At 43.0% G+C, this 12,111-nt stretch overlaps 2 protein-coding genes across 4 annotated transcripts; both read right to left on the bottom strand.

Annotated features, from left to right (window-relative positions):
• Window positions 1-648: 648 nt before the first annotated feature.
• On the bottom strand, window positions 649-5,394 carry LOC123447019. Of its 3 annotated transcripts, none has more exons than XM_045123572.1 (3): window positions 1,956-2,278; window positions 1,723-1,817; window positions 649-1,186 (listed from the first exon to the last, which is right to left on the bottom strand). In XM_045123572.1, the coding sequence occupies exons 1-3, from the start codon at window positions 2,019-2,021 to the stop codon at window positions 865-867; spliced, it is 483 nt and encodes a 160-aa protein (XP_044979507.1). In that variant the 5' UTR covers window positions 2,022-2,278; the 3' UTR covers window positions 649-864. The 3 variants fall into 3 exon arrangements, with proteins under 3 accessions (XP_044979507.1, XP_044979508.1, XP_044979509.1); XM_045123573.1 differs by having other exon boundaries at window positions 1,723-1,814; window positions 1,956-2,277; XM_045123574.1 differs by lacking the exons at window positions 1,723-1,817; window positions 1,956-2,278 and adding an exon at window positions 5,271-5,394.
• A 64-nt stretch (window positions 5,395-5,458) lies between these two features.
• On the bottom strand, window positions 5,459-7,884 carry LOC123450753. Its single transcript, XM_045127856.1, has 5 exons — window positions 7,708-7,884; window positions 7,527-7,622; window positions 5,970-6,490; window positions 5,695-5,825; window positions 5,459-5,553 (listed from the first exon to the last, which is right to left on the bottom strand). Exons 1-5 carry the CDS (start codon window positions 7,882-7,884, stop codon window positions 5,459-5,461), a joined length of 1,020 nt encoding a protein of 339 aa, XP_044983791.1.
• Window positions 7,885-12,111: the final 4,227 nt, after the last annotated feature.

Genomic DNA, 12,111 nt, shown 5'->3' with positions numbered 1-12,111 from the left:
CCAACTTCCACTTTGTACATTTTTTCAATACATTATAGCTTTCCATCTTTAACTCGAGCACCAGAGTAAATTATAGCTTTCCATGTTTAACTGAAGCACCAGAGTATACACACAAAAGCTTTGGTTTGTATCCCGCATAAAACCCTTTTTAACCTACACAAGACAAATCTAGTCAGTATGTGCCTCATCCTTTTGCACATATCGTCTAAATGTCGTTCAAAGAAACAGCTAGCACGGACCTGAAAGAGATAGAAACATACATTTTTCTGAATATTACTACACTACGTACTCCTGGGTACCATTTTCTTTCTCAATCATCATGATTACCTCGCAAGATCACTAATTTGTGTTGCTGAAATTTCATTGCAATAGAGAGGGGATACGAGAAGAGAACTACCAAATAAAGAGATGAAGAAGACAATATGAATTTGTAATAGATCGGTAATTGGTTTGAACTATAAAACAAATGTTGAGCTCCTTTGAATTCTGAAGTAGAGAGCAAACTTATTGTATTAGCTACACCTAGCTAGCTGCGCATTGATGCATCATAGTAAGAATGCCATGGTTATGAACGTTGCCAAAAAACACAAACTAACTATTGTTTGTGCCTATTGTTTCTCAAAGACATACCAAACCATGCAAAATCTGTTCAATGAAATCAGCTATTAGTTTTATGTAAAAGTCTGATTATAGTTGAGGAACTGAGCACCAATACTTATCATCTACTACAGACTGGTAACCAAGAAAAAAGAAGAGCTTGAAATTCAAATCATTTGAGTACCTCCGTGGCAATCTTGATAAGCTTGTCATTTGTGTGAATTGCATCATTATACATGTAATATCAAGTGGATTTTCTTGGGCCTCTCACTTTCTCTCCAATCCATGAATGATATATGTGATTACGTGAATTAGATCGAGACTGTACACTGTGTGGTTGTCCCTAAAAGCAACTAGCGCCATGTATTTTGAGATCCTTTGCCATGGCCTGATCTTGCCATTCACTCCTGGAGTGCGCGGACGTGGTGGCTCCATTCGTCGCTCGTGCTCCGGATCCGAACAACAGCCTCGCCTTCGACCTGATACGGACGCCCACAGGCTCCACCGCTTACGCCATGGCCCAGAGGTGTGGCCGCACCGCCCATCCTCGCTGCTTCCTCTGCTCACTGCTCGTGTTAACCAAAATTTACTGCCAAACAGAATTAGATGCATGAGAAGATAGATGAAAAGATAGATGTTTAATTGAAATGGACCAAGTTAGCTAGCTAGCTAAATGAAAAGATAGATGCATGAGAAACTAGCTCCATTGCCAAACAGAATTAAATAATGAGAGTGGAGGATTTTATTGCTTATTGTTTAACAAATTAAACTTTGATCGGTTGATTAAATACTGAGAAACTATAAACTGAATTTCACCAAGCAAGCTATGTAAATATGGCATCAAGTAGGCTGTCTTGAAAATCACAATCCACTAAGCTCACCTCATGACTGAGGGTGTAAGATTGAAAATAACAAGAGAAACATCATCATACACTACAGAGCAACAGTAGAGTGAGATGATTTTTAGAGCCACCAGTCCCCCTAGCAAGGCAAGCTCAAAGGCGAAGCCCCATCCGAGGAATGCGACGTTGTAGGGCACCATCGCTTGATCCGGAAGACCAAGGATCTAATGTTTCCTCTGGACCAAACAGGACGGAAGACGAAACTGCAGCACGAAGTTTCAACCTGTAGCCACGGTGAGGCATCACAATCTTTGGTATTGACCGAAACCGGAGCCCGACATGACACTGGCACCATCGCTCCCCCAACCCTATAGCCTGCTAGAACAATAGCAATAACGTTGATACAACACATAAGAACCTCAATCCCTTAAGAGCAGTCTGCTTGCCAGAACAACTAATTAATTAACCTCTAGAAGCACAACAAGCACGCTCACACACAAGGTAAGAAGTACAAACCTTGAGAGCGGTCTGCTTGCACAAAATATCATTGGACTTGAACATGACTGCACAAATCCAAATCATCACGAAGAAAGCTACACAATATAAACTTCATTGGAATTAGGAACTTGCCATCATCTTGTGACCAGCTACTCTCCGCAATATTTGGGCAGAGCACAACAAAATAAATCGAATCAAACTCGCGTCACAAATTCACTCGTATAGCCTAATGACGGATACCCTCACGCTACATAGAGAAGAAAGAGGTAGGTGTTGCACGCGGATTCGCGTACCTTAGAGGTGTTGGCGGATGAAGACGCCGAGAAGGAGCAGGGAGAAAGGCAACGCATGCTCCACCCACCTGGCCAGGCGCTGCACGGCGTAGCCCGGGTACGACTAGTCCCCCTCTCCCGCTCCTGCCGCCCGCGCCGGCCTCGTTACCCTGCGCTGCGGAGGCCTCCTCGTCCAGGGGCTTCTGCCCTCCCGTGTCCCCCCCCCCCCCCCCCGACGCCATGCGAGTAGTCGGGCCTGGCAATCTGAATCAACACCTCCCCGTTGGCCCCCGCAGCAGACTCCCCGCGCACGGGCCCGCGGGACCCCGAGGAGTACTTTTTTAGCGAGCTCCAAGCGCAGACACAAACAGCCGGAGCATAGAATGCGCCATCCCTCGTTGCGAGAACCACCGCCGTCCCCACGCCCAAGAGCACGAACGACGCGCGCGGAGGAGCGTCGTGCCGCTGCTACCACCGCACGAGCCCTCGCTCGCAGCTGAGCGGCTCCAGCATGCTAGAGGCGAGCGCCGTGCCGCTGTTGCCGCCGCACGAGCCCTCGCTCGCAGCTGAGCGGCTCCAGCACGTCAGAGGCAAGCGCCGCGCCGCTCTTGCCGCCGCACGAGCCCACGCTCGGAGCTGAGCGGCTCCGGCACGCTAGAGGCTCCGCCACCGCCAGATCTGCAGGGGGGCTTTGCCCGATGGACGCAAACGGGCGTCATTGAGGGAAGGAGGAGAAGGGGGTGGCCGCTACCCTGGTTTTTTTTTTACAAAAACACAAAACGTTTTTTCCCACTAAGTGACGAAATACGGGTTGATTTTGATAAACCGAAGGGTATTTTAGCAAAAAAGCCACGACGTACGACTAGAAGCAGTATTTGCTTTATTACTATTAGGTATAGGTATAGGAAATATTAGATATTTATATACTAGCGTCCGTCCATGGCCGTCGTAACGCTCAACGTTCTTACTATTTTTAAAATTTACAATTATTCTTTCCTCGTTTCATAATTCCGTGATTATTAATTACTAGCAAAAATGCCCGTGCGTTGCAACGGGAGAAAAAATCGACCCTATTTTCAAAGAGGTGCCACATCTGGAGTTCATGTGAGCCATACACGACACTCTTTGTTATATGTCGAAAACGTAACAAAAGAGTTGGTAGTGATCCACAAATAGGGTCAGCTAGATCCATAATGAGAACGGTGCTAGCATCCATATGTGGACATTTTTTAAGTAGCATGTTGACTTTGGTAGTGATCCAAAGAGGGCAGTGGCGGCCGTCGAGAGGTGGCCGACATGATCATAGTCCAAAACCAAATTCAATCGGATGTTGGATTGGGGGTGGGGCCCAACCCCATTGTGGACGTGAATGGTGCTAGCCTCAATATGTGGACATTTTTTATACTAGCAAAAGAGCACGTGCGTTGCAACGGAAGAAGAAAATCTTACACGTCCTAATTTGTATTTTCACTTGAATGGCACATATTATGATTGAAATTTGTTTGCAGATGAAAAAGAGAGCAATTTGATTTAGTACCAACTTCCACATTGTACATTTTTTCAATACATTATACCTTTTCATCTTTAACTCGAGCACGAGAGTAAATTATAGCTTTGCATGTTTAACTAAAGCACCAAAGTGTATGCACGAAAGCTTTGGTTTGTATCCCACATAAGACCTTTTTTAACCTACACAAGAGAAATCTAGTCCGTATGTGCCTCATCCTTTTGCACATATCGTCAAAATGTCGTTCAAAGAAATAGCTAGCACGGACCTGAAAGAGATAGAAACATACATTTTTCTGAATATTACTACACTACATACTTCTGGGTACCATTTTCTTTCTCAATCATCATGATTACCTGGCAAGATCACTAATTTGTGTTGCTGAAATTTCATCGTAGTAGAGAGGGGTTCGAGAAGGGAACTGCCAAATAAAGAGAGGAAGAAGACAATATGAATTTGTAATAGATCGGTAATTGGTTTGAACTATAAAACAAATGTTGAGCTCTGAATTCTGAAGTAGAGAGCAAACTTATTGTATTAGCTACACCTAGCTAGCTGTGCATTGATGCATCATAGTAAGAATGCCATGGTGATGAACGTTACCAAAAAACACAAACTAACTATTGTTTGTGCCTATTGTTTCTCAAAGACATACCAAACCATGCAAAATCTGTTCAATGAAATCAGCTATTACTTTTATGTAAAAGTCTAATTATAGTTGAGGAACTGAGCATCAATACTTATCATCTACTACAGACTGGTAACCAAGAAAAAAGAAGAGCTTGAAATTCAAATCATTTGAGTACCTCCCTGGCAATCTTGATAAGCTTGTCATTTGTGTGAATTGCAACATTATACATGTAATATCAAGTGGATTATCTTGGGCCTCTCACTGTCTCTCCAATCCATGAATGATATATGTGGTTACGTGAATTAGATCGAGACAGTATACCGTGTGGTTGTCCCTAAAAGCAACTAGCGCCATGTCTTTTGAGATCCTTTGCCATGGCCTGATCTTGCCATTCACTCCTGGAGTGCGCGGACGTGATAGCTCCATTCGTCGCTCGTGCTCCGGATCCGGACAGCAGCCTCGCCTTCGACGTGATACGGACGCCCACAGGCTCCGCCGCTTACGCCATGGCCCAGAGGTGTGGCCGCACCGCCCACCCTCGCTGCTTCCTCCGCTCACTGCTCGTGTTAACCAATATTTACTCCCAAATAGAATTAGATGCATGAGAGGATAGATGAAAATATAGATGTTTAATTGAAATGGACCAAGTTAGCTAGCTAGCTAAATGAAAAGATAGATGCATGAGAAGCTAGCTCCATTGCCAAACAGAATTAAATAATGAGAGTGGAGGATTTTATTGCTTATTGTTTAATAAATGAAACTATGATCGGTTGCTTAAATAATGAGAAACTATAAACAGAATTTCACCAAGCAAGCTATGTAAATATGGCACCAAGTAGGCTGTCTTGAAAATCACAATCCACTAAGCTCAACTCATGACTGAGAGTGTAAGATTGAAAATAACAAGAGAAACATCATCATACACTACAAAGCAACAGTTGAGTGAGATGATTTTCAGAGCCACCAGTCCCCCTAGCAAGGCAAGCTCAAAGGCGAAGCCCCATCCGGGGAATGCGACGTTGCAGGCCACCATCGCTTGATCCGGAAAACCCAAGATCCAAAGTTTCCTCCGGACCAAACTCAAGGGAAGACGAAACTGCAGCACGAAGTTTCAACCTGTAGCCACGGTGAGGCATCGCAGTCTTTGGTATTGACCGAAACCGGACCCCGACATGACTGGCACCATCGCTCCCCCAACCCTGTAGCCTGCTAGAACAATAGCAATAACATTGATACACCACATAAGAACCTCAAGCCCTTGAGAGCAGTCTGCTTGCCAGAACAACTAATTAATTAACCTCTAGAAGCACAACAAGCACGCTGACACACAAGGTAAGAAGTACAAACCTTGAGAGCGGTGTGCTTGCACAAGATATCGTTGGACTTGAACATGACTGCACAAATCCAAATCATCACGAAGAAACCTACACAATATAAACTTTATTGGAATTAGGAACTTGCCATCATCTTCTGACCAGCTACTCTCCGCAATATTTGGGCAGAGCACAACAAAATAAATCGAATCAAACTCGCGTCACAAATTCACTCGTATAGCGTGATGAGGGATACCCTCACGCTACATAGAGAAGAAAGAGGTAGGTGTTGCACGCGGATTCGCGTACCTTACAGGTGTTGGCGGATGAAGACGCTGTGCAGGAGCAGGGAGAAAGGCAACGCGTGGTCCACCCACCTGGCCAGGCGCTGCACGGCGTAGCCCAGGTACGACTAGTCCCCCTCCCCCGCTCCTGCCGCCCGCGCCGACCTCGTTGCCCTGCGCTGCGGAGGCCTCCTCGTCCATAGGCTTCTGCCCTCCCGTCCCCCCCCCCCGACGCCACGCGAGTAGTCGGGCCTGGCAATCTGAATCGACACCTCCTCGTTGGCCCCCGCAGCAGGCTCCCCGCGCAGGGGCCCGCGGGACGCCCGAGGAGTACTTTTTGGGCGAGCTCCACTCGCAGACACAAACAGCTCGAGCACAGGATGCGCCATCCCTCGTTGCGAGAACCACCGCCCTCCCCACGTCCAAGAGCATGAACGACGCGCGCAGAGGAGCGCCGCATGAGCCCTCGCTCGCAGTTGAGCGGCTCCAGCACGCCAAAGGCGAGCGTCGCGCCGCTGTTGCCGTCGCACGAGCCCACGCGCGCAGCTGAGCGGCTCGAGCACGCTAGAGGCTCCGCCTGCGCTAGATCTACACGGGGGCTTTTCCCGATGGACACAAACGGGCGGCGTTGAGCGAAGGAGGAGAAGGGGGCGGCTGCTACCTAGGGTTTTTTTACAAAAAAAAACATTTTTTTCCAGTAAATGACGGAATACGGGTTGATTTTGATAAACCGAAGGGTATTTTAGCAAAAAAGCCACGACGTACGACTAGAAGCAGTATTTGCTTTATTACTATTAGGTATAGGTATAAGAAATACTAGATATTTATATACTAGTGTCCGTCCATGGCCGTCGTAACATTTAGCGTTCTTACTATTTTTCAAATTTATAATTATTCTTTCCTCGTTTCATAATTCCGTGTTTATTAATTACTTGCAAAAATGCCCGCGCGTTGCAACGGAGAACAAATCAACTCTATTTTCAAAGAGGTGCCACATCTGAAGTTCATGTGAGCCATACACAACACTATTTGTTATATCTTGAACTCCAGAAATTATGGATCTAGCAGTACTCTTTTGTTACATGTGAGCCATACACGACACTCTTTGTTATATCTTGAAATTATGAATCTAGCGGTACTGTGGGTCAGCAAATATCACGGAAAGCAAATTTATTGGTAAACAAAATAAAATACCAATAATTAAATTCATGTTCTAGCAGTACTGATCTACAAATTATCTAAACTAATAAAATTTGTTGGCAGTGATCCACAAATCATTTGATTACTTTGCTCTCGCAGGATTGATTCACAAATTCATTTGCTGACCAATCCCCACAATTACAAGCTCAAGTGCCAACACTCATGTAATCCTGTAGCTTTGCATCAAGACGCCTCTCATGCCAACTACAACTGCAAATTTTACAGAGTTGGAAGTGCATCGTTGAGGCTTACTCACGTCATTGGAAAAAGACATAGGATCCCAGATCTTGATGATGGATGGCTGGCACCGAGGACGCGTGGACGCCCTTAGGAAACGCAGCAACATAATAGCTCCACCGTGTTGGGGGTCGGTCCTTGGTACCTGGTGGCTGGCACGACATGAAGAAAGCAGGGAGGAGAGGGAGCTTCGAAAGGGCGACGACGACCCTAGATCCGTCGCGTTGGCAGGGCCATCGACCTTGACGAACCAGAAGTGATGGAGCAGCAGCATTCAGATTCGACAAACGACCCCATTCCCCGGCAAGCCTTCACGCGCGACGTGCCCGAGCTGCCATGCCCTCCCTCGATCCCGCCTGGATCAAGAGAGCCAACGCCCCACCCCGGGCTGACCTCACCACCTCGACAACGGCGACCCCCGACGGAACGACCTCCCAGCGCCGCCGTGTCGACGCGCCGCCGCCGGGAGGATCTCCTCCGCCGCCAACTGCCCTGCCCGCCATCCCATCTCCCTTCTTCGCGCAACGCTTGACCCCTGTGTGCAAATTGAGTAGCCACCGGATTGCGGGTAGGAGCAGGGGAGACGGCAGGATGGGTTCCGACGGTCAGACGGACGACAGAAGCACTCCGTGGTTTAGTATTAAATTAAAAAAAATAGGAAAAGAATGCTCATAAAAAATTCAGACCAAGCGTACAGGAGACCTGCTATATGCCGCGTTCTGCAACATATTTCCGACCAAACGCACATGGCGACTCTTTCCTAGGTCGGCCCAATATTGAGTGTCTATACCGCGGTATCAAAAATGCAAAAATATCAAGTGCTTGATCGGAGTTGAACTTCAAAACGTCCTGCATTCGTTCACGTGTTGCTAGCCACTACACCGACTAAGTTTTGGTGACACAAAGTTAGCTTTCGTATTTACGAAACCATAAAACCGAACATGTGATGTACGAAATCAAACAGGCACTGTAGCTGCTGTTTTTTCTGGAACATTTTTCGAAAATGCCAATAATAATAATGGTTTGAAATGTTTGTTGGAAAACACGAACATTTTTAAAATATGAAAATATTTTCAAATATAGAATGATTTTTAAAATAAAATAGGAGAACATTTTTTGAAATTACAAACAATGTTTTGAAAATGCAAACATTTTTTGAAACCACCAACAAATTATAAAATTATGATTTTTTTGAATTGTGAATAAATTTAGGAAGCGCGAACATTTTTCAAATCGTTAATTTTTTTGAAACATGAACAAATTTCAAATTCATGAAAAAAATATAAATTGTGAACAAAATTTGAAACTGCAAAGAGTTTTTCAATTGCGATTTTTTTAAACACGAACAAATTACAAATTTGTGAACATTTTTTCAGTTGTGAATAAATTTTGAAACGGCATACATTTCTTGAATTATGAACAAATTTGGAAACATGAACAAAATTTTAATTTGTGAACAAAATTATAAAATTGTGAACATTTTTTGAATTGTGAATAAAATTTTAAATCGTAAATATTTTTCGAATTGTGAATAAATTTTGAAACATGACCAAATTTAAAATTCGTGAACAAAATTATAAAATTGTGAACATTTTTCGAATTTTGAAACCATTGATTTTTTTCCAAATTGTGAAAAATAAAATAAAATTGTGAACATTTTTTGAATTGTGTAAATTTTTTGAAACCATAATCATTTTTCAAATTGTAAAAAAAATTAAAATTGTGAACATTTTTCACATTATGAGCAAATTTTATTTTTTTATAAAAATCAAACAAAATTTAAAACTGTGAACATTTATTATAGAATAAAATTGACAAAAAAGACATAAAAAGAAAAAGGAAAAAAAGAAAGAAAGAAATACAAAACAGGAGAGAAAAGAAAGAAGAAAGAAGAGAAATAAATATTAAAAAACCAAATGAAAGCCGAATAATCGATTCAAGGAACCTTCTAGAAACTTCCCAAAACCAGAAGAACCGTTTGGAGCTCTTTCCAAAATTAGGGGATTTGGAACGCTTAAATAGGTCGGTCCGTTACATTGCTGAAGCGCCGGCAGTTTAACGCAACGAGCAACAAATTGGGGTTCCCTTCAACAGGGCCTCCACCTCATAGGGGCCCCTGATTTTTAGAACATTGACACAAATTCCACGTATTCCTAGGTAAAAAGTTTAGTGGCAACACCACCATTGGAAAGAATGAGCACCTCTCATGCACAAAAAGAGCAAGTTGAAGGACTGATTTCGCAGAGGACCAAAAACCTCAAATTCCTCTCGTGCTGATCCCGGCATGGAAACATAAGTTATCCGAAACGCTCGGGAATTGCCACAACCGGAAATCCCGCCTTTTATGTGTCCAAAGATTCTTTCGCAGAACAATCAATCTTTTTCCGGTTTATCGGTTTTATAATGAAGAGGAGAGGGCCTTGTGACTTTGCCAACGGGGTCGGAGCATACACGAGCAAGCAAACCCCAGGAAAGAGGCCAGATCGTCATAGAGCAGTTGGCTATTAGTATAAGACTGCTCGCCTGAGAGAAGCAGCCTCTCTCGGGAAACATCACAAATTTATCAATTATGAGTTGGGCGCTTTAACCATTCAGCCCGAAATGCTATGGTTCTTCTATATGATTTTTGAATTTATTCAGAAGTAATTCATGGAGATCATGCTCCCTTTTCTTATTTATCCAAAAAATACTAAAAAACTGTTCTAAAATGCAGCCGGATAAATCCAATCTATTTCTGAAATAGACTGGGAAGAAGCTGGTCCATTTGCAGGCATATAGTCTAGTTTTTTTTAACTTTTTTGGACATTCCTAATAATCAATTCTGCTGGGACCCCTAAGGTGGGCCTCTGCATTGAAAGTATGACTAGAAGGAAGGAAGGAACCGTTAAGAGCAAGGACAATAGTAGAGCCGGCCGTCAGCTGTAAGCTCATGTCATGTCACCCATAATCTTTCTTATAGCTAACATGTACAATAGTTGATTAGAAGAGTATACTATTTATTTATTATATTACCCACCTTTCATTCTGTGCCTAAGAGCACGTGCTAGAGCTGGATCTTAACTGATAGTCCGTTTACCTTGTCTCTTCTCTTCTTTCTTCTTCAACTAAGCAAAAATATACTACTTTATTATTTAGAACCAGCTGACTTAGCTTTATTGTAACCGTTCTAAATCAGTTAGTCTCTCTTGCCTCAAAAAAGAAAAACTTTCCGTCTCTCGAGCACATGAGCCGCTCGATCGATGCTGCATTTATGTATCTTCTGCGTTTGTGTCTCTTTACCGGCAACGCCGATGGATCCTTCGCCGTGGAGGGCATCTCCTGTGCCCGAGCAAGAAGGCAGGAGCAATTTGAGTTCGGCAAATGACGGAACTCTTTTTTCATCACGACGGACCCGCTGGCTTTGACCGCAATTTCAACTAATTATATTATTTTTTAGTTTTAGTTTTGACTTCTGATTTTGTGCTTTACTTACGGACGTCGCTAGGTAGCGGCACCGCACCAGAGGCTTCCCGTGCGGCGCCCGCTAATAGTAACGCTAATGCATGTACTGTTGGCTAATCATCCTTTCACGTCGCATAATGAGCTGCATGTTGGGCTAATCAAGCTGAAGCACACACAAAGCATCTTGTTCGATGGCCCACCACACTTGTATTCTGATGTATGTATTGCTATGGTGACGTTAATTTTTCGTCACTTCATCATGCATGCATGCATCAAGATTCTCTTTAATATTTGAAATTTAAAAAGTTTTATGTACAAAACCATTAATTCGATCGGTGAACCGTTTTTACCGTCGATTTTCTCGCGACGAGCTCTTCAAAACTAGATCCCATATCTATATGTTTCAACAACATTTTTCACGTCGTACTTGCCACATTGTTTAACCCACTTGCCATATTATTAATCATTTACTTACCTGAGAGAAATAAGTTAATTACCATATTTCAATGTTGTTTCGTACAATGCTTGTTGGTGTTTTTAAATCCTGTTGCCACAAAAAAATTGTGTTTGTCATTTTTAGTGCTACCTAGTTGCCATGTAGTCTTATAAAGCTTCCTAATGCTTATAAATCCACTGGCCACAATCCTTTTTATATGCTTGTCATTTTAATGCTACCTAGTTGCCATGTTGTCATATAAAGCTTTTCATTGCTTATAAAATCCACTTGTCACAACCGCTTTGTTGTAATTGTCATTTTAATGTTTACTAGCAGGCAGATGGCGCGGCGGCACGCCGCGCCCATGTAAATGCCCATCTCTGGTTTTGCTATGATTTATTTAATTATTTCTTTTCTACTCAAAAAGTAAGTAAAATTAGTATGGCATAAATTCTAGCAGTGACCAGACAATAATTGATCTTTATCAAGAACATGCTTTGCATGTGGTGTAAGATGACTTGTTTGTATTAGAACAAATATAGCTTGGAAAACAGGCACGGTGCAGGATCAAATTTTGACAAATGACTAAATATTTTGCCAGCTACACAGACAAATTTTGCCATTTGTATTATAAATAAAGGAATGGTAGAGTATTATAAATAAAGGAACGACACCTATATCAGAAGCACTCAAAGAATAAGGAGAAAAACAAAACTTGAGACTACAACACCATAATGGCATTCTACAGGGTATCATTTCGTACCAATATTACTCAATTACATAACAACAATCTTTGTTTTCATTTAAGCCAGATAGGTTTTGACAGAACTTGTTTTCAGCACAACGATTCACC

Source organism: Hordeum vulgare, chromosome 4H (genome assembly GCF_904849725.1).
Source record: "Hordeum vulgare subsp. vulgare chromosome 4H, MorexV3_pseudomolecules_assembly, whole genome shotgun sequence".
NCBI lineage: Eukaryota > Viridiplantae > Streptophyta > Magnoliopsida > Poales > Poaceae > Hordeum > Hordeum vulgare.
This window is presented reverse-complemented; position numbering and strand designations above follow the sequence as displayed.